The sequence below is a fragment of the Oryctolagus cuniculus genome, chromosome 7, assembly GCF_051225735.1.
Source record: "Oryctolagus cuniculus isolate XC-2025 breed Fujian yellow rabbit chromosome 7, ASM5122573v1, whole genome shotgun sequence".
Classification (NCBI taxonomy): domain Eukaryota; kingdom Metazoa; phylum Chordata; class Mammalia; order Lagomorpha; family Leporidae; genus Oryctolagus; species Oryctolagus cuniculus.
In genome coordinates this window covers 30,059,661-30,082,040 of record NC_142873.1, presented here as the reverse complement: position 1 = coordinate 30,082,040, position 22,380 = coordinate 30,059,661, and the positions used below count along the sequence as shown (strand labels likewise).

At 47.0% G+C, this 22,380-nt stretch overlaps 2 protein-coding genes across 3 annotated transcripts in view; one reads left to right on the top strand and one right to left on the bottom strand.

Annotated features, from left to right (window-relative positions):
* The first annotated feature begins 236 nt into the window (after positions 1-236).
* ATP1B1 (ATPase Na+/K+ transporting subunit beta 1) lies at positions 237-21,618 on the top strand. Its single transcript, NM_001082073.1, is given in 6 exon segments — positions 237-348; positions 4,684-4,812; positions 16,759-16,914; positions 18,231-18,415; positions 19,965-20,045; positions 21,146-21,618. Coding segments are annotated over 6 exon segments (912 nt in total). The 5' UTR covers positions 237-251; the 3' UTR covers positions 21,410-21,618.
* NME7 (NME/NM23 family member 7) overlaps positions 15,892-22,380 on the bottom strand; it is a 248,143-nt gene continuing 241,654 nt past the window's right edge. The window contains exon 12 of one of the 2 annotated variants that reach the window (XM_008264107.5): positions 15,892-17,296. In XM_008264107.5, the coding sequence (XP_008262329.1) occupies positions 17,288-17,296 (9 nt within the window). In that variant the 3' untranslated portion in view covers positions 15,892-17,287. The remainder of the gene's footprint in view (positions 17,297-22,380) is intronic. The other variant, XM_089299602.1, reaches the window with a different exon arrangement.

Below are 22,380 nucleotides of genomic sequence, written 5' to 3'. Positions count from 1 at the left end.
GCGGGGAGCGGCCGCGCGCCCACCAATAGGTGCGGGGCTCGCAGCCGCCCGGCCCGCGCGTCCCTCCCCCTCCTCCGCCCCCGCGCGTCGCCGCCCCCGCCCCCCGCCGCTGCCTGGGCTCCGCGGTCGCGCGTCTCGCACTCGGAGAGCCGCAGCGGCAGCGGCGCGTCCAGCCTGCGAGAGCCGGGCCCGCACGCCGACAGGAGCACGCGAGGCGCACGCCGCAGTCCGGCAGCCGCTGACCCGCCACCATGGCCCGCGGGAAAGCCAAGGAGGAAGGCAGCTGGAAGAAATTCATCTGGAACTCGGAGAAGAAGGAGTTTTTGGGCAGGACCGGCGGCAGCTGGTGTAAGTACCGAGTGTGCGGCTCTCGCCCCCCGCGCGCCCTGCCGGTGCCGGCGGCGCATCGCTAGCGCAGGCCCTGCGGACGGGCAGGGGACGCTGCGCGGGTCGCACTGGCCCGGGCTCGTCGCCAGGCGCGGGGTGGCTGCGGGAGCTCGCCTGATCAAGGGCTGTGTGTGTTGTGCCCGTCTGGTCTCTTGGTAATGTGTAGCCCGCCCCACCGTGAGCGCCGTTCGAGCCTTTGGCTCTGGGGAACGACCAGGTGCCGGGAGACTGGCTGTGGTCGCCCTGTGGCCGTGTCCCAGGTCCATCAAAAAAAAGGGGGGGGGGATTTGGGGCTGCGAGAGAACCTCATGGGAGGTCCATGAATGTACTGCAGGCGGGGTTCTGTGGCATAGCATCTTGCACCTAGTCTTGATAGGCGCCCAGGAAGAGAGAGACGAGAGGGAAGGAGTAGAAGACTCCGACCTCACTGCAGTATTTCATAGCGATGGCCAGAGCTTCCCCCAGTAGCCTGGCCAGAGCCGCCCCAGCCCAGCTCCATGTCGGGGCTCCGTTTCAGAGTGCTGGCCCGGAACATGGCAAAGTCTGGTGGTTTTCCTGGTCCACATAGACAGATGCGGATCAGTAGCTTGGGTTGATTACAGTAAAGCATCCATTAGTCTAGGAAATAAATGGCCCAGTCGGAGAGGCAGCTCATCTCCTAAGATTTTGTGCAGCCTGTTGCTTGGTTGCATGGACTTGGTTGTCCCCCCTGCCCTAAATTAGATCTCTTACCTGCTCTCTGCCTCCTTACCCCAGAAGGGTGACTTTTTTTTTTTTTCTGAAAAGGTCATTTTGAAGGGCAGAGTTGTAGGCAAATCTATGAGTCTGAGTCGTGACTGCGGAAGGGAGGGAGGGAACTCCCCCCTGCGGCATCACTGCCCCCTCCCCCTTCTCCAGTGTCATCATCATCATCATCATCACCGGCAGCAGCCCCTCTGCTGCAGTCACTGGGGGAGCCCTGAGGAGGGGCTGATGCAGGTTGGGAGGATCTGTGTGAACAGGCTGGAGAATGAGTCAGGGAAATCGTGCTCGGCTGACATTTTGAAATGGAAGAAGCTATAATATATGGTTTTTTTTTTTTTTTTTTTTTTTTTTTTTTGGGTAAAGGAAAACGAAGTGCAGCCTGTAGCCAGTCACTCTTGGTTGAAAAGTAAAGGGTTAATAATGCATCACACTTCAAGGTTAGTCAAGGTGAAGCCTCATTCCAGGGTACTGTTGGGAAGCCTAGGTCCTGAGCCATGGAAAATGTAGTTCTTCATAGCTGTGGCTTTAAGCTGTTTTATATTTCATTTTGCTTTGCGGAGACTGGTTCTTCCATGAGATTGTCGTCATGGCTCAGGCAAAAAGGTAGCTCCCTGTGTTTTCCTGATGTGGAAGGGAAAACCTGAGGAAATGTAGAGCCAGTGTAGGCTGACAGCTCCCAGCCAGGGCCATCTCCTAGCAACTCTGTGGAACTTGAGTGAGGCCTGGGAGGTGCACTGCGGAAGGGCTCTGCTCCCCCCAGGTTAGCTGGGGCGGCCTTCCCCGGTGGTCTCACGCCTGCTGTGACAGGTCATGGGGCAAGAGCTGCAGTGACTCCAGGCACATTGTGAAATTTGCCCTCTAGTGTATCTTCATAAAATGTATTTCTTTCCTCATTCCGATTTCGTGCTTTTTAAAATAACATTTGCTTTAGAGGGTAAGGCGATATGGAATGGCTGGCTCTTTAGGTCGACATTTATAGAGGTTTCACAGCCCCGAGAGAGACAGAAAATGCATTAATATTTGTGTCTTGATATCACATGCTGCAAAATATCCTTACCCTGAGGTATGAATGCAGATACCAGGACTGGGGTGCTTCTCTCATCTCTGCTTCCATTTTCCAAGGTGCAGGTGCTAGGCTAAAAATCCAGTTTGTATTTTGCGCTAATATGTCTACTTGCTTCTGTCTGGCAGTGTGGGAAATGACAGAGCGTCTCCTAGACAGAGAAGGTGGCCGCAGCCACTCTGTCTCCTATGGGGAAAAGCCTGTGTTTCCAGCCCTGGGCCCAACATGGATGCCCTTGGGACGAGGGCAGGATGCCCTTGGCTCAGTTTTGCTTATAGGTAGATTTTCACCAAGATGGATGCAGGAGACTCTAGCCTGTCACCTGCTGGAGGAATCATGGCATGCAAATCTTTGTGCTTTCTGCCTTTTGGTTAAGTTAATGCAGGCGTTGGTGTAGGGTTTTGTATTTGTAGCTGGGCCCTGATGCCATTTTCCCATCTACCTGTGACCTTTGAAAAGGTATATATATATATATATATATATATATTTGTTTCTGATCACACAATTTCAACAGTACTTATTTTTTATTTGTGTAAAAGGGAAGATACCTTTAAAACTTGGGCCCCATCCCATGCTGCCACTGTAGCTGGTTTGTGCCACTTGTCTAGCCTGTTTTTGTTTTGTTTTGCTTTTGATTTTTTTTTGTTTTTGAGTAGCTCTTGGTGGCCTGGGTGTAGGTGAGCCCCCTGCACAGGTCCTGACAGTTCCACATGCTCCACGCTAGTTTAGTGATCGCATAGCAATAACTAGGAAGATTTTGCTGAGAAATATTTGAGCACAAAGGAAAATTTCTCGCTTCTTCTAGGGTATCTGTGGGCAGAATGGAAAGGCTGGACATGCATAAGATTAGTGGAAGGTGCTTCCAAAATTACTTATTTTTCCATTGCTCCGTATTTTCAACTGTAGCGCCAGCTGTGCCCCTTTGTATGTTGTTAAGATTGGATATCCAGACCATTGTGTCGAATTCTAGTTGGCAGAAGAGGCTAATGTGCTTAAGCTGTGTCCCAAGATGAGACGGGGACAGGGGGCTATGCGGAAGAGTGAAACTGCGAAGCAAGACTACAATAGCCCTCCTGCTGAACGTGTTGTACCAACTCTTGCACCTCTTCAGGGCGTTCGCTGGAAAAATTTTCCAGATCTCTTGACGTCACAGCCTTGCCATTTGCCTACTGCTGCTTGGATACAGAATGCAGCACTTAACCCCTGTCCTGCTGGGAGGGAGTGATTGAGCTGGGAGGGCGGCTCTGGATTATGCAACCTTTGCATTCTTCCTTATCTGTGCTTGTGCCTTCCCTGTTTGCTTGTTCTTTTCTCTTGATGGGGGGGGGGAGGATTACAATTAAGCATTTCTTTTGTGGTTTTGTGTGTGTTTCTCTTGTTTTAACATGACCTCCCTGAATCATTCAATGTGTGATAGGAAAGTTTGACTCTGAAAGGTAGGGAGAGGAAAGACACAGCTGATGCCCACTCACTGCCCCGTCCCACCACCTCGACTGCTTTTCAATACCGCTTTTGTTCTGTGGGGTTTTCCCCCCAAGCACTCCAGCATTTGGTGGATGAGATTTGGGCCTTTGCAGAAGTAACCTAGGGCTCCCTGGGGCAGTCCTGTTTCTGACTTGATAACCTCACAGTTACTCATTCCCACTTTTGCATTCACGTTTGAGTTGCTTGGCTGGCACAGGGCTGCCGGGCGCTGCCTAGTACAGCCTGTTACTATGCGGCTAATCATGGAGATAATCCTAGTAAACTAGTAACTGATAGCTTCATTCCAGTCTGTGGGCTTCCTGGGTGTCCCCCCCACCCCCGTCGTCTTTTACAGCTATTTCTGCCTCCATTGTGTTATCCCATTAGTTATGGGAGAGAGAAAATGCAGCTCATCAAGTAGGTCCTTACTCTGGTTCCAGCCAGAGGGTGAAACAAGAATGTGCAGGCAGGGCATTTTTACTGTGGATTTCAGAATTTTTCTTTACTCTTTGTCCTGCCTCCCTCACCCCTGATTTTCCTGGCATTCAGTGCTCTGTCACAAACATAAAAACCCTTAGGTATTTGAGCATTCAGTGGCCCCTGGATTGTAGCATTTAAATGTCATGGGATAAGCAAGCAAAAAAACCCCACGTTTCCAAAGGAATATATCACCATGTTTTAGATGTGTTGCATAAGCAGTCATAGCTCTTGATTTTATTGATCTTCTTGGAGATATATATATATATATTTAATTTCAGGAATAAAATTATTTTCTGTAAGGATCATAGCTATGTCTGAACATTCCTGCTAACCTTAACCACCACTGGCCTCCCCAGAGTGGACAGCTGCCACCCCCACCCCGCTTTTTCCCACACATCAGTGGAATCGAGGTTTGCTGTTTGGTTCCATGTTGGAACAGGAAGCTGTGGAGAAACGAGGTGGAAGGAAAGCTGGGGGAAGTGCACACATCCTGGGAAGAGGAGACTTTCGTTCTGAGCCTTTTGTCTGCTCTGTTCTTCTTGCAGTTAAGATCCTTCTGTTCTACGTCATATTTTATGGCTGCCTGGCCGGCATCTTCATCGGAACCATCCAGGTGATGCTGCTCACCATCAGTGAATTTAAGCCCACGTACCAGGACCGAGTGGCCCCGCCAGGTAAAATCCATGGGAGCAGGTTCAGTTCCTCCACAGGTAAAATGGGTGTCATTGTTTCCGTGGAGGAAAAATTCTTCTGCAGATTTTTCTGAAATGTGGTTTTCAACAAACCAAGCATGGCAAGGAAGAACAGGCATGTGTCTCAGCTACAGCCACGTCTCCAGCCCGCACTGCAGGCAGAGCTCCCGGGCTTGCAGGTGTCTTCCTGGCACGGCTCTGGCGGGAGGGCAGAGAGTCCTGCTCCTGCCACTCACGGCTGTGTGCCTGATGCCCTCGCGCTGGGTCTCACAAGGTTGATTGGTAGTGGGACCATTTGTGCTCTAACACATTTTTTTTACTTTCTTGAGGAAAGTGTGACTCAGAGAAATCCTTTACAAAAACGACTTTGGCTCCTGATTTAGGCTTAACTTACTTTGAGGGCTGACTGGAAGCTCTGAAATGGGCCAGCCACACACAGAGAGGAGCCACGACATCAGGGGTCTCTTCTCCCACCTGCTGTTGATTTGCAGTTTTACCTTGAACAACGTCACCATCACTCGTCATTGTGCTTTGCTGTCTAGGCACCTGTTTGTTTAACAAGTCTTTTTGTACCAGCTTTCTGCAGTTTAATTCACTGTCTCTGTTAGTACTAAAAGCTTAAGAGAATAAACAGATTATCCTAGAAAAAGTGGATTGCTGCAGGAGCCCCAGCCACACAAGTGATGCGGGTGCCGTCAGTGCTGAGTGAGCTGCCCTGTGTGGGCGGCTTTGTGTGTCCACCAGCCACGGAGCACCTCAGGAGGCCCACTGCTGTCGCACCTGATACAGAGGAGACGGAGCAGTGGAGCAGCAGCAACGGTGAACGCACTGTCTGGCTCCTCTAGCAATCATTGCTGGAGTGTCTAGACAGGAAGTGTTGCATCCATCGGCTTCCGGGTTCTCATTGTGAATGACCTTGAGCTTGCTGCTGGGAGGGAGGTGACAGTTGCCTCTTCTCTGCTTTCCCTGGGCAGCACTTCAGTAACAGCTGTATTTAGATGACAGGCTTGAAACGACCTGCGTGGTGCTGCACAGCCTCTTGCAGGCTCGTCATGCCCACCTCCCTGCGTGTGGGATAGAAGAACACGTTCCTCAGATTACGGCGGCGGTGGCAGGCATGTCTTATAGCCCTACGTTAATGTGTGTGTGTGTGTGTGTGCGTATAACATACATATGTATGTATTTCCAGATAAATTTAGATCTGGGGGATTTGGGAAGTGGAAAAAAGAAAACAGATAAGTATATAAAATGAGTTAAATCTGCCAAATTCTGCAGTTTCCAGCAGCTGTTTCTTGAAAAAGGTAGATCTATGGAAAGGAGAGCCAAGGATCTGATATGGGCTGAGAACTGAAATAAGCACATTTCACACTGACTTTGTGACCATAAAACATGGTTTTTTTTTTTTTTTTTTTTTTTTTTAAATAAAATTTATTTATTTGAAAGGCAGAGCTACAGAGATGCAGAGAGGTCTTCCATCCGCTGGGTCACTCCCCAAATGGCTGCAATGGCTGGAGCTGGGCTGATCCGAAGCCAGGAGCCAGGAGCTTCTTCTGGGTCTCCCACACAGGTGCAGGAGCCAAAGTACTTGGGCCATCCTCCACTGCTTTCCCAGGCCATAGCAGAGAGCTGGTTCAGAAGTGGAGTAGCCAGGACTTGAACTGGGGCCCACATGGGATGCCGGCACTGCAGGTGGTGGCCTTACCTGCTACGCCACAGCGCCTGCCCCTATGGTGTGTTTTGCAAGTCCTCTTCTATGAGGTTTCTTATGGCAGCATTACTGGTAGCAATGATTTAAGTGGTTGTAGATCTGGGTTTTTTTTTGTTCCTTTTTTTTTTTTTTTTTTTGTGGGTCTTTTTTCTTTTTGGCTGTTTAAAAGCTATTTTTTAATACTGATGACATTTTATAGTAATTTTCTCACCAGGCCCAAAGATGACCACAAAAGGCAAGCATTTCCTTTAATTTCCTAAATTTAAAAAATGGCCCTTAGCTGCTAACTCTGGGAGTGAACCTCTGATGAAAATTAAACATTTCCTTCATGATCTCTGCAGAGAGAAATGTCACCCGTAGTCAGATTGCCCAACCTTGTAGGAACGGGCCTGCAGATGACCTTTCTGTGACTGGCTGGGTGCTGGGTGCTGGTTCCTTCCAAAACCCTCCCCTTCCTGCCAGCCCCTTCCTGAAAGACATGTTCTTAGTACCTATATTTAGTGTGTTTGCAGTGGTTGGACTGACCTGACACACTCCTGCTTCTCCGAAGGAATGCTGGTGGCTCATCTTGGAACTATGCATTCCTGTCCTTGGGTCTCAGTCGCAGAGAGCCCGTCTGTGTGTCTGTTTTCCCTGCTCTGCCCTCTGGGGTCTTCTCTGGGAAATCAGTGTCCTTTCCCCAGCCCTCACCAGCCACCTTCCCAGGTGAATCCACGCCGACCTCTACCCCTCACCCAGAGGGGATTTGCTCTTGCTCTGCTTTGAACCCATGGACATGACAGTCCATTTGAAAACAGTGGTGACTTCCATAGCTGCCAGGAAGAAGCCCCGGGGCCCTGTGTCTCAGGAGGAGCCAGCTGGACCCTGTTTGGCAGCTTTCAGAGCAGAGGTTAAGAATTCATATTTTGGGGAGTGGGTCATGACTGCTTGGTTTGGTATGCAGACCAAACACACACATTGAAGAATGCCCTGACACCTTGTCAGCCTTCAACTTGAAGGTCGAAACCATGATCGTTAAAGACGGGGAGGAAAGATGTCTGTGAAGTCAGGTGCACATCATAAGAGAGAGCCTGTGCATCGTTTAAAGAGATGAAGACTTACTAAAGCTGTTGCCAGCTAATTGGGAGGCATGGGTTCAGACCTAGCCTGCATGGGGGCTGGCCTCCTCTTATACACGGGAATGCCTTGTAATTGGAGCGCTTCTGAATACTGTGTGTAGATGTGGCCGTGGAAGCCGTGGCCACCGTACAGTGCACCCGGCTCTGTGCGCCTTTAGACTTCAGTCCGCTGGCAGGCCGAACAGCCGAGTCCCAGTAACAGGAACGAGCTACACAGTGGAGATTGTATTTAAGAAGAGGGTAACATGTGGTTCTTGTGCACTGAGCAGTGGTGGCCGTTAATGAGCAAGGTTTTCTTTACAAAACCTTGTTGCTGAGGGATATTGTAACAGGTCTGCCTGCCTGGACCTGGAAGGCACAGAGCCAGATTCTTAGCCGAGAAATCCAGTTGGGGCCTATCAGACTGCCGGTTTTGTAGGCCACAGATGGTCAGTGCCAAGGCAGCCCCTGAGACCCTAAGCCATTAACGTGTAGGGCCGCAATAAAGTCGACCTCAGGAGGAAAAGCAAGGACTTTGGGTGCCACGGCAGCATTTCTCCACTTCACAAGGCCTCAGTTGTCTCAACTGTAAAATGAAAGATTAGATGTGGTGTCACATGTATGTAAACCGGACAGTACTTCCTGATGGCGAAACTAAGGGTGTTAAACAAAGTAGCTGTTGACAGCAGTCTCTGTTTTTGTAACCACACCTTCTGATAGAAGCAGCTGCTTTTTCTGGGATACTAGATTTCCGGACTGGGAGCTGTGGACCATATGGCCACTTAAATTATCAAGGAGTCAGTAAAGCCTTAGCTTTCCGTGAAAAGTGTCTAACAGACCCTGGATTAGGAAACAGATTTAACAAGATGTTAAGTGAACCTGAGTGACACTGTTCTGCAGAGTTTCTATTTAACATCCCCGCACTCGCTGGGTGTGCCCCGGCCAAGCTCTTCTCTCTTCAGATGGTTTGCTCCTACCACAGCCTGCCCCTGGGGGCAGCAGCACCGCCTCCCATGGGAGCAGCTGGCTCTCGGGAGAGACTGTTAGCTGTGCTGAAGGGGGCTGAGCAGGTGCAGCCTGCCCACTCATCTCTCTCTCCCTCTCCCCCCCCTCCCCACACACACACTTTCTCTCCCTCCCCCACCCCTCACACACACACACACACACAGAGACAGACACAGACGTTGGGGCTCCCCCCAGGCCTGTCCCTGAGGCTACCCTGCTCTCTCTGCTGCCTGCCCTGTGCTGTAATGGAAAACTCTCTTTGCATCTGCTGCTGCCCTTCCCCTTCCTGTGCTCAGGACGCAACTGTGGAGTGAAGTGAAGGTCACTGGGTGTCAGGCGGTGGGTCCCGGGGAGATTCCCAGCCTGCCTGCTTCCTGGTAAGCCTGCTCTTCCTCTGAAGTGCGTGGGTGGCTTTCGGTTTTGCTCTTCTAGATGGCTCAGTGCGGGCAGGCAGAGGTCTCTGTAAGAGGGTCCCAGACTCACAGCAGGCAGCGGGTTGGATGATGAGCTACAGGCCACCCTGGCACCGCCGGCAGTTTTGATTTCATCTGATTTGTGAAAGGGAATTTTCTAATCTTAATCCATTAGGGTGTAAACTACCACCATGCAAATCTCAGCGCATTTAAAGAAAATTCCTGAAAAGTGATTAAGTCAATCTTAGAAGAGCTTATTTAGTTATACTTTTTTGAAACTACATCACATGCATCTCATTCTATCTGAAATTTCAGCAGGGGCAATTAGAAACACTTGGCCTGGTTATTCTTTGGACAAATTGGTGTTTCAAGGTTCCCCGTTAGGACCCATGGATTTGTAACCTGCCAGCTGACAGGATGCACGTTAGTATACACACATGGTCCTTTCCTCTCGTACTTTCACTCACCTCCTCTCTTCCCACCCTCAGGTCAATCGTGCCCACCTGTTCCCAGAACTTGAGGCTGTGGAAACCTTAGCCCTGGTGGCAGTGAGTTTCCAGAAGCTCCTGCCCAGCCTCGTGGTTGAGTGAAAGGCTCACCCTGGGGCCTCTGTGTTCAAGAACTCACCCACCCACGCAACTCCTTCTTTCCAGTGATACCGGGTATAACTGACCAGTCCTCCTTTGGGCACAGGAAGTCTAAGGATTAACTTTATAATGTTTCTAGAGCTGAAGAAAAGTGGGTCTTCCCCTGGAGGCTCATTTTAAGACGAGTGAGCGGAACAGAGACCTGGGACGGGCAGGCCCAGGTGACAGATCCGTGGGCATGCAGCGAACAAGTGCTGGGTCGGTGCAGCTTCATGCGAGGATTTCCTTCTGCGTCATCCACGGGAGGGGGTCCCGTGTGGCGCGTGCCAGGGGAAGGAAAGAGCAGGCCACTTGGCCTCTGGCTCTGCCTGCATGCAGTCAGATGGCAAAGGACAGACTGCTCAGAGTGGCTGTTCAGTCTCATGCTACTGATCTCATGACCCGGGTGCTTGTGTGAGGCAGCCTCGGCTAGTGAGAGCTGGGGAGCTGAATGGGAACAGGGAAGTATTATCATCCGGTGGCTGCTAGCCAGGAAGGGGTGTCTTTTCCCACGTACGTGCATGAATAGACCTTACCACATCCCATGTGTAACACAGTGTCCAATGTCAGGATGTTGGTGGCTTAGCAAATATTGTGTTGTATCTAGACAAGTTAAATACGTGGTGTGCACTTGTTCTTTGGTTTGGTCTTGAACTACAACAAAAAAGAAAACACACAGTTAATGTAAAATACTAGGATTTGTCTAATTATAGTTTCCCTTTATGTGGCCTCTTGTATTCTATTGAAGATAAGCACAATTATGAATCCTAGGAAGTATCAAATATATGTCTCTGTGAAGTTCTATGTACTGTTTAAAAAGATTTATTTATTTGAAAGGCAAAGTTGCAGAGAAGAGAGGCAAAGAGAGAGAGAGAGGTCTTCCATCTGCTGGTTCACTTCCCAAATGGCTGCAATGGCTGGAGCTGGGCCAATCCAAAACCAGGGGCCAGGAGCTTCCGCCAGGTCTCCCATGCAGGTGCAGGGGCCAAAGTACTTGGGCCATCTTCTACTGCTTTCCCAGGCCATAGCAGAGAGCTGGATCTGAAGTGGAGCAGCCAGGTCTCAAACTGACACCTATGTGGGATGCCAGCACTGCAGGTGGAGGCTTTACCTGCTATGCCACAACTGTGGCCCCAATTTTTTTTTTAAGATTTATTTGTATGTACTTTTTAAGAGAGAGCATCTAAAAAAATTCTTTACCTGCCTGAAAATGAACACACAGCTGCAGAAAGCTGTTCTGTGAGGAAGGGTAATGTCCTGCATGGAGAGAGGTCTTTGACCACATCTGACATTCACCCTAGGAAGATCTCTGTCCACTGAGGGCTGTTACAGCCTTACATAGGCCGTTCAGTCACCAGCCATTCATCTTGCTCAGGCTGTTCAAAGGGAGCAGGTGAGGGATGCCTGGGAGGGTGCAGATGTGAGCCAGCCTCAGGGCAGGGCTGTCCCATTCGTGGCTGGTCCGGTAGAGCCCCACTCTAAGCAGAAAGTCACTCAAACACTTCCAAACACACACGGGCACCCTAGTCCTCTGTGCTATCCCCTTATTTTGTTAGATAAATGGATAATAAATCAATCAGTAAATAGCTTTTGTAGAAGAGTGGCACTTAAAGGGAAGAACATTTGTATACATGAGTGTGTGTGTGTGTGTGTGTGTGTGTATCCATGGGTATATGTATATCTGTATATGAGGGGACTTCACAAAGTTTGTGGAGAATGCGGTGCAAAACAGTTTGAAATGCATGCAGTTATTTCACAATCTACCATTCCCTCAAACAGCTTGAAGACCCCTTGGGTATATGTGTGTACATGTGTGTATGTGCATCATATCCTCCCAATTTCTTTTTTTTTTTAATTTGTAAATTATTTTTCAGCTTAGAATGTGCAGGGGACCTGTGATGAGGGCGCAGTGTGTGTGTGGCTGCGGTAGACAGCATCTCCTTGCTTCCTGTGTGCTTAGTCATGTGGGCTGCCTCCTGGAGGTTCCTACGGAAAGTGATGCCTGCTTGGAGTATTTGGTTAGTGATTCAGCACATGTATTAAATGACAGGTACAGGCAGCTGTGCTTTGGGACTCATTTGAGTAATGAGGACAAGGTTAAAATGGCTGCATCCTAATTTAAATACTTCTTTCTTAACAAGAAGCCTCTTTTTTCTCTTTCCTCTTCCTTGTTTTTTTTTTTTTTTTTTTCTTGTTGGTTCCGCTCCTGCTAAGGTCAAAGATGAGAGTGTTTTTCTTCCTTTCTTTCCTTTCCTTTCTTTTCTTTTTTCTTTCTTTCTTTTTTAAGATTTATTTATTTATTTGAAAGAGTTAGGGAGGGAGAGGGAGAGACAGAGAAAAAGGCCTTCCATCCACTGGCTCACTCCCCAAGGGGCTGCAATGGTCAGAGATGAGCCAGGCCGAAGCCAGGAGCTTCATCTAGGTCTCCCACGTGGGTGGCAGGAGCCCAGGCACTTGGGCCTTCCTTTGCTTCTCTTCCCAGGCCATTAGCAGGCAGCAGCCGGGACACGCCCAAACAGGCACCCATATGGATGTACTTGGCGACTACCCACTATGCCACAACAGCAGCCCACCAGAGACGTTTAAAATAAAATCTCCTTGGCCGGCGCCGCGGCTCACTAGGCTAATCCTCCGCCTAGCGGCGCTGGCACACCGGGTTCTAGTCCCGGTTGGGGCACCGGATTCTGTCCCGGTTGCCCCTCTTCCAGGCCAGCTCTCTGCTGTGGCCAGGGAGTGCAGTGGAGGATGGCCCAGGTGCTTGGGCCCTGCACCCCATGGGAGACCAGGAAAAGCACCTGGCTCCTGGCTCCTGTCATCGGATCAGTGCGGTGCGCCGGCCGCAGCACGCTGGCCGCGGCGGCCATTGGAGGGTGAACCAACGGCAAAGGAAGACCTTTCTCTCTGTCTCTCTCTCTCACTGTCCACTCTGCCTGTCAAAAAAAAAAAAAATCTTTTAAAAAAAAAAATAAAATCTCCTTTGTTGAAGATAGGGAGTATTTTTCTTATTCATTTCTCGAGAGATCCAAGACAGATGAAAGGCAAATTTATCTCCTTAAAAGGATTTTTAAGTCAAAATCTTATATAAATTTGAAATATTTGTTGAAAGTCGAATATTAGAATTTCACATGCCCAAATTGTGATTTCCATCTTTTTAGGCTTCTGTATTGAGTAATGATATTGTGCTTTAAACCAAATGCTCCTAGCAGAGCAGAGCTGCAGAGAGCCCAGCATAGTCGATGTAAAGCCTGTTTAGAAGACTGGAGAAGCGAAAGGGTAGATCTGTTTCCTGGAATATAACTCTAAACCTCAAGCCAGTGATTGGGTGTTCTGCTATCTTTGGCCTCTGGGAGTCACCACTGCAATCAAAGTCACTGGTGTCCAAAACTGTAACTCACAACTTCAAGGAAGGGAATGGAGAGAGGGGCGAGCTGCCAGTTTCCCCTGTAGCATGAGAAGAGCTGATGAGAACTGCTGGCAGCAGGGTGGGGTTTATGCAACCCTTGCAGAGTGATGAGATGGGGAGTTTTTATGTGGGCTCGAAAGAATATAGAACTGCCAAATCCAATCCAGTCCCTTCTCTGTCTTCTTTCCAACAGTTCGGTAGATGAATAATAAATGATTTAAAGGATCGAGGGCTCTCCATCTGTCTTTTGTGAGTACCTAACTGCTTTGGAGAGGAGGATTTTCCTAATGGACTGGAGAAGATCTCATCCTGGAACTCTCCCAGTTAACACTGGCCAGAAAGAACAGGCTCCAGGACTGACCTGTGGTGACCTCCGGGAGGAGATGTTCCCTGACCATTAGGTTGTAGATGAAGATAAGACAGGAGGCTGGGGTAGTAGATGATTGAGCGAACTTCCGGAAATGTGAGGAAAGGGAGAAGAACCTACAGGGAGGCTGTGGCCCCTTGGCTGGGGGACGGCCTCCCAGGTGTCTACGTATATATGTAAGAGAGAGCGAATCATCCATCTTCTGGTTCTCCCCCGCAGTTGCCCACAACAGCTGGTCCTGGAACCCAGAACTCTTTTTATCAGGGTCTCCGACTTGGGTGGTAGCGATCCAAGTACTTGAACCATCACCTCCTGGCTTCCAGGGCAAGCATTAGCAGAAAGCTAGAATTGCAAGAGAAGCTGCAGACTCAGACCAAGGCGCTCTGATATGGGATGGGGTATCTGGAGCAGCCTCTTTACTGTGACAAACGCTGACCACAGACATAGATCTTAGCAGGATGGCCACTAAGGCTGATGTTAGTTACCACTTGGGAGACCCCTCCGAGATGCCAGAGGGGAGCTTCAGCCCACAGAAGAGAGTTGGCAAGGCTGAGCTTCTTGGGGTTCACCTGTCTCACAGCTCCCTCTGCCAAGGTTCTCTGTCGCCCAGCGTGGAAGGGGCAGGGCAGAGACCTTGGCCCGAGATCTGTTCCAGTTGGACAAGTCTGGAAGCTTAGTTGCTCATTTCATCCTTGTGTTCTGGTTTCCTGTTGCTGATGATGCTTCTCTGATCAGAACAGCACCAGGATTCTTCAGGCAGACCTGGGTTTCCTCACATGGTAACACTTGACTGGGCTTAGAGCATGCGCTTAGCTCACAAGGATTCACGCTTGCGGGCAGAAATCGGTGCGATTCCATGACTTTGCCTCATTATTCCTCACTTGCTTTCCCTTGAGAGCCCTGAGACCAGTTGTGTAGATCTGTTTTCTGGGCCAGTAGCACAGTGGCATGGAACAAGACTTTCTGTTTCCGCAAATGTTAGATGCAGTGCTTGCTAGTAAGAAAGGCAGGCATAGGCATAGGTATCTGAGTGAACATGAACTTAGTCTTGACCAAGACTAGGCTTCTGAAAAATATACAGGAGCAGAATTGTTTTGTTAGTAAAGAGCCAAGAAGACGGAGAAGGAGCGGCTGGCTCCTGCTTTTCCCTCCCTCCCTCCCTCCCTCCCTCCCTTCCTCCCTCCCTCCCTCCCTCCCTTCCTTCCTTCCTTCCTTCCTTCCTTCCTTCCTTCCTTCCTTCCTTCCTTCCCACCCTTCCTTCCTTCCTTCCCACCCTTCCTTTCCTCCTTTTCTCCCTGCCTCCCTCCCTCCCTTCCTTCCTTCTTTTTTAAGATTTATTTATTTACTTGAAAGTCCAAGTTACACACACACACACACAGAGAGAGAGAGAGAGAGAGAGAGAGAGAGAGGTCTTCCATCCACTTGTTTACTCGCCCAGAAGGCCGCAATGGCTGGAGCTGCACTGATCTGAAGCCAGGAGCCAGGAGCTTCCTCCAGGTCTCCCACATGGGTGCAGGGGTGCAAGGACTTGGGTTATCTTCTGCTGCTTTCCCAGGCCATAGCAGAGAGCTGGATTGAAAGTGGAGCAGCTGGGACTCGAACTAGTGTCCAAATGGGATGCCGGCACTGCAGGCGGCAGCCTTATCTGCTACGCCACAGCACAGGCCCCCACCTGGTCTGTTTCTACAGTGGAGACCCTGGACTTGGCATCATTGGAAAGCACTCAGCACAATCACCCTTCTTCTTGCCCTCTCTTTTCTCTGGGAGAATCTGAGAAGTGACTTTGCTATTCCTCATACACGCATCAAACAAATGGAATCTCCAGTGGTCTTTGGAAGAGAGAATGCAGAGGCTCCCACAAAGTGAGCAGCAAACTGCTGGGGACGCCAGGCTAAGGGGATAGAGACACGTGTCACACTATGTCGTTCAGGGCTCACTGTGACCTTGTAGGGTCCTTTTGTCAGCTTAGTGAGATCCTCCGCATCTCATGCCAGGCTTCTGCCTCAGCTGGCTGCAGGTGTCCCCACCACCCACCACCCTGCTCCCAGGCCTTGGTTTCTGACATTTGATCCCCTACATCCTTTAACCCCTCTCTTGCCCTCTCTTGCCCAGGCTGGATACACCATTTAACCCTGAGCACACGTACCTTCTCTTAGCCCATTCCTCCCCACCAGCCTCCTGTCTCACGAGGTTCTAGCAAACCTCCTCCCTAGCATTTTTTCCCCCTCGCATCTCTGGCTCACCTGGGTGCCCTCAGGTGTGGCTGTCCTTTCCGGCTTCCTTCTCCCCTGATCTCAGCACTCCTTTGGGGAAGCCCAGGTGGGTTACTTTGACTTAAATCAAGTCTTAATTACAACCCAGACCAGGAGTGTCTCCCATGACAGCCCTCCCTCTCTCAGCGGGAGCTCTGTTTGCCGCTGCTGTCTCAAGCATTGAATTTCAGTGGAAGCTGATACTTTATTTCTGTGGATAATATGCTTTTCATTGTGTTGCTTCCTTGTAGTATACAGGAATGTGGAAAAAGACTGTTCAGAAGATTTTAAGTTCTTTTGGACATAACAGTATGTTTCTGTGGTTGTGATGACCTTTTATAAATGTAATTGTAGGAACCTGTGCTTATTTTAAACTGGAGATTTTTAAATGAGCAAATTCTGCTCCTTCTTGGGCTCATTTCCTTCACTGTTGACAAGTGTCCCCCTCCCCCGAATTCTTCAGGTTTCTATCACTTTTGAGATGGTTCTCTATGTCACCCCTACAGTCAATTGTCTTGGACCACCCCTTGCCTGGCTGTGGACTCTCATCTCCATCTCTTCCATTCCTCTAGGGCACTGCATCCGTATAGAAACCTGCTCAGTCAGCTCTCTAAACTAGATCCACCTCATTGTTTAACCACGTTTGACGCTCAAAGCCTTTCTCATTCTCTTAGAAAAACAGCCGCTACTTGGAGCATGGTTCTCAAGCCTACAGACAGCACTGCCAAGTAGTTAATATACACGCCACCTCCACATTAATTATCACTATTACAACTCCAGTTTCCAATTCCCTAGAGCAGGCCTTCTACCCTTAAGTAGCCCTTAAAGTGTTGCTAGATAAATTAAGTGATGCAGGATACGAAGGCATAATCACTGGCACTTAGGTACTTAAATGCCCAGGGATTGATTTCATAAGGGAAGTAAAATTCAATCAGTTCTTTTTTTAGCCAGGTGCAGTTTGCAAAATATATTTTGTATAGAGAAATGATCTTGGTTTTTTGCTTTTCCACTAATTATTTTCCCTCTTTCTCTCTCTTTTTTTTCTTATATGTTTTAGGACTAACACAGGTTCCTCAGATTCAAAAGACTGAAATTGCCTTTCGTCCCAGTGATCCCAAGAGCTATGAAGAATATGTGGTGAACATAGTCAGGTTCCTGGAAAAGTACAAAGATTCCGCCCAGAAGGATGACATGGTTTTTGAAGATTGTGGCGGTAAGTCGATTCATTGCCGATATTTGTGACTATTTTCTTTTTGCTTAGTTCTTGCTTCCTGTTTCTGTTAGTTAGTGATTGAGTGCGACTCCTGAAGCGATGGGAAGACTGAACTCAGGCCATCTTGAGAACTTCTCTTTTCTTCAAGCCAGAGGATGCCATGGAAGAAAGGATATAGCCCAAGCCCTCCAGTTTTCTGCATTTGAAAGGGGTCTTGGTTTGAAACATTCCCAAGACTCCTCTGGTTCTTAGTAGTCAGACCCAAAGGCCACAGTTGCAGTTTCATGTCTTTCTCAGCACAGTGGATGGGCTTTGCTGTCACAGCTGCAGTAACCACACTTCTGCTGGGGAAGGTTTCTGGTCAGAGTATCTGTCACAGGACCTGTTTTGGAAAGATTTAGTAATTTAAAAGAAACATTTTTACTGTGCCATTTTCCCATCTATATAATACATAAATATTAATATATAATATAGAGATATACTATCATGTATATTATATGCATACAAATTATAAATATATGATTTACATACAATATAAAATTAGTATATAATATGCATAGATATTTAAATATATAGAAAAACTGATATTAGCATCAGGTTCCTGCAGGATGCTGTGTATTAACTTTGAATTCTGTTTTAATTTAGTCTTTCTCTGGTTTTTACATGAAGTCTGAATTTAAAATTGTACAATAAAATTTCTCATTTGAAGAAGTTATTTTTAAAAAAGCCAGAGTGTTAAAAGGCAGAAACTCAAAAAATTAAGAAAAAGATCAATAATGATTGGACAGGAAAAAAAACATTCTTTGCCTATCCCCTGCTTTACTGTTTAACATGCTAATTATGGGCGTGGCTCTAGGAAATCAGGACCAAAGAAACTTCCACTTCCCCCAATTATTGACAGCCCTTTTACTGTGTATTTTAATTATAATGTCCCTGTTATTGAGCTCAGCAAATGTTGCCCTGTATAAACGATGTTACTCATGAAACATGACCCAGTTTCCTTTCAGTCTTCTATAAACAGCTTGAGTAATCCATTATTCAAAGGAAGAGAAATATTACCAGAGACCAAATACCAGGTGCTGATCACCACGGACTCTGCCGCTTTGGTGTAAGGTCTGAACCAGCTATTACTTTTGGTCGGGTGTGTTTTTACTGTCAGTGAAGAGAAATCCTTGCTTCGTTCCGCCATGTATTCCATGAACAATAGCACTGTCTCAGGATGGGTCATTTTGACGAGGAAGGCAGTTCTTTTCCTTTCTTAAGTGGTGTGATGGGGATTGCTGATAACAATATAAAAATGATGTTTGTCTTTCTAGACGTGCCCAGTGAACCTAAAGAACGAGGCGAATTTAACAATGAACGGGGACAGCGGAAGGTGTGCAGATTCAAGCTCAACTGGCTGGGGAACTGCTCTGGAATAGATGACGAAACTTACGGCTACAAAGACGGCAAACCCTGCATCATTATAAAGCTCAACCGAGTTCTGGGCTTCAAACCTAAGGCAAGTGGGATTTTAAATTCCAGAGTTTGGACCAGTTGGGAAGACTTTGGATGGAGTTCTTGGACTGTGTGTGTGAGATGTTGATTTTTGTAACACACTCAGTTGAGTAACACCAAAAACTTATGAATCCACCCTGAAATTCCTCTAGTTAGGGCACGAATCTCATTTTCTAAAGAGAAATTTGGACCGGCAGAGCCAATTTCTGAAGTGAGTCCTGTGGCTTTATTTGTGGTACTTCTGCTTAATATCCAGATAACAGGATTCTCGAACATAAATCCTTTAAAGCAGAAATAGAAAAAGATATTTTTAAATTTAAAAACTGCATGTGCAGTCCTATTCTAGCCTTGGTCCTCCTGGAGCCACGAAAATATTTTAAAAATTTGCTGAAGAAATTGATGTGTTTCTGAATAATGCTTGTATTGAACAAATGAGAGTTGAACACCATATAGGCTCAACTTTGAAAATCATGCTGCTAGCTTTTTGTATTACTGCAGCTTAACAATGGGTAGCGTTACTTGAGGTTACTGAAGAAATGGTAAATTGATACTGTAATTATTCAGAAGAAGCAAAGATGGATGTCATCTCTGCTTTTATAAAATTTTGAAAGAGCTGGTGTGGTGTCTCTCCCACAGATCGTGAGGTAAATCGTGCTGTCTTTTCCCTTCAGCCTGACTTCTTCCTGCAGGTTTCCCCCATCACCCACATGAGCACTGCCATTACGAGTGTCCTTCCTAACTGCAATAGGGATTCACTGCCGTATACTGGGTTAGGGGCAGAGACTCCTCTTTTCTGAAATCTGTCTCCTTTGTCCCCTGATTTCTTAATGAGTGCTACTAATTTGTCTCCACAATACTTGTTACCTATTAACAGTATGTTCAAAAGAAAATCAAGGCCGGGATGAACAGTTTTGTAAACTGCAGGGTGCAGCAGATGCCCAGCTGTTTAGTCATTGGGATTATTTTGTCAGATTACAGTTCTGCAGCATCTCACTTAGCGTGGCTGTTTCTTCACCCTGTTTTATTTTTTGGACCTTCCTAACAACTGGAAAGAAACATCTCTTAAAAAGCAGTGTCTCACCTACTGAACATTAAAAAAAAAAAGTCTACTTCAAGAAGTCATATGCATTCTTTAGCGGAAGGCATGGCCTTACTTAGTCACGATTCAGGAAGAGTGCAGGTTTTATGAACACTGAAATGCCAGGCAACTTGCCCATGTCATTATCATCTTAGCTAAACAATGAGCATATTTTGGAGGGGGTGGCTCCTACTTCTCAGTGCATTTAATAGGATGGGTTACCATTCGAAATTCCATTCAGTGCCGGGCTATTACATGGTTTGAGTGTATTGGTTGCAAAACTTGGACACTTATCATTTCAACAAAATCACAAACATGACCTTTCCTAATTAGATTGGAGACACTTCTGTCTCCCTTTCTGAAGTGTTTTGTTTTTTCAGCTGACTTAACTGTTTGGACTGCAGACTAGTTTTATTTTTCAGAAACTTAAATAATTGTTTACAGTCTTACTGACCAACATGTATTTTATTTTTAGCCTCCCAAGAATGATTCCTTGGAGTTTTCCCCAGGAACGAAGTATAACCCAAATGTGCTGCCGGTTCAGTGCACTGGCAAGGTAAGGAGGCATTTAGGGTTATTACAAAGGGTGGTGGGAAGGTGGGGCAGAAGAGGGGAGGAGGAGTGAGTGTATTTTCAATTAGAGATAAAATTTTAATGTCATAAGCAAGAAACAGTGCTTTTAGGTATTAGCCTCAGTTAGTTGATGTGTAGCTGTACTGGGTCAAAACTTCTTGAAAAAGAAGGAGGGGCGGGCATTGGAGCACAGTGGGTTAAGCTTCTGTTTGGCATGCCCACATCCCATGTTGGGGACCTGGTTTGAGTCTCAGCTTAAAAATTAGCCTTCTGATCCATCTTCTTGCTAATGTGCATCCTGGGAGGCAGAAGATGATGCCTTAAGCACTTTGGTCCTTGCCACCCACGTGGGAAACCTGGCCCCTGACTTGGGCCCAGCCCAGTCCTGGCTGTTGAACGAATTTGGGGAGTGCACCAGCAGATCAAAGATCTTCTCTTTCTCCCCATCACTCTACCTTTCAAATAAATACTTCTTTAAAAAGAAAACAAAAGAGACAAAGATATAACAGGAATAAAACTATATGTTTGTTTCTCCATTGGCACAAGAGACTCAGATATCTGAATTTACCAGGAGTGGGGAATCTTTTTTCTGCCAAGGGCCATTTGGATATTTTTAATATCATTCACAGGCCATACAAAATTATCAGCTTAAAAATTAGCCTGCTGTAGATTTATTGACTTTCAAGTTCCTCCTCTGGTAGTCTTGGAAGGGACAGAGCAAATGATTTTGAGAAAAAAGCCGAGAGGTTTCTTTCCATGTTGACCATTTCTCGGAGGCTGTGTTATCTTGGAGAAATGTTCATTTGGCCCTTGCCTCAGTTTCTCCATTTGCACACTGAGAGAGGCCTCTTTTTTGACCATTTCTTGAGGCTGCTATGGGTTAGACTGAGGTGCCGTCCTCTTAATTCATGGCAGATTCTATGCCAGTGCCCTGCAGGGCTCCACACTCCCCTAACCCTGAAAGAGGTTGGAAATGGGCATGTCACAGAGCCGTGGTTTGCAAACTGTTCTGTGGGGCTGTATGTGAGAACCAGTGGTCACACACGATGCCAGCCACTAACGTCACATTTCACTGTTTTTCAGCGAGATGAAGATAAGGAGAAAGTTGGAAGCATGGAATATTTTGGAATGGGTGATTACGCTGGTTTTCCTCTGCAGTATTACCCCTACTATGGCAAACTCCTCCAGCCCAAGTACCTGCAGCCCCTGCTGGCTGTACAGTTCACCAACCTCACCATGGACACTGAAATTCGCATAGAATGTAAGGCGTATGGTGAAAACATTGGGTACAGTGAGAAAGACCGTTTTCAGGGACGTTTTGATGTAAAAATTGAAGTTAAGAGCTGATCACAAGCACAAAATCTTTCCCACTAGCCATTTAATAAGTTAAAAAAGATACAAAAACAAAAACCTACTAGTCTTGAACAAACTGTCATACGTATGGGACCTACACTTAATCTATATGCTTTACACTAGCTTTCTGCATTTAATAGGTTAGAATGTAAATTTAAAGTGTAGCAATAGCAACAAAATATTTATTCTACTGTAAATGACAAAAGAAAAATAAAAATTGAGCCTTGGGACGTGCCCATTTTTACTGTAAATTATGATTCCATAACTGACTTGTAGTAAGCAGTGTTTCTGGCCCCTAAGTATTGCTGCCTTGTGTATTTTATTTAGTGTACAGTACTATAGGTGCATACTCTGGTCATTTTTCAAGCCATGTTTTATCATATCTGTTTTCTACTTTATGTGAGCAAGGTTTGCTGTCCAAGGTGTAAATATTCAATGGGAATAAAACTGGCATGGTACTTTTTTTTTTTTTTTTTTTTTTGGTTTGGCTCTCTCAAAGGTAATGGCCCATCAGTGAGCATTTTTAACACACTCCGTAGTCTTTTCCTGTGGTGTTAGGTCTTTCTTATTTTTTTTTTTTCCTGGGACTGGGGGGGTGGGCTGTCATGGGGGAACTGCCCTTTAAATTTTAAGTGACACTACAGAAAAACACAAGAAGAATGATGGGTTGTGTTGTGCTTTGTATTGAATGCTGTCTTGACATCTCTTTCCCCGTCCTCCAGTGAGTTCCGATGCTATGTCTGAGATCTGGAGCTGCCCATCACCGCGTTAGTGGCAGGGCTGATTAATTTGCTTGTACATTTTCATTTACTCTCCTTCTTCCTTTCTCTGGAGGCATCACATGCTGGTGCTGTGTCTTTATGAATGTTTTAACCATTTTCATGGTGGAAGAATTTTATATTTATGCAGTTGTACAATTTTATTTTTTTCTGCAAGAAAAAGTGTAATGTATGAAATAAACCAAA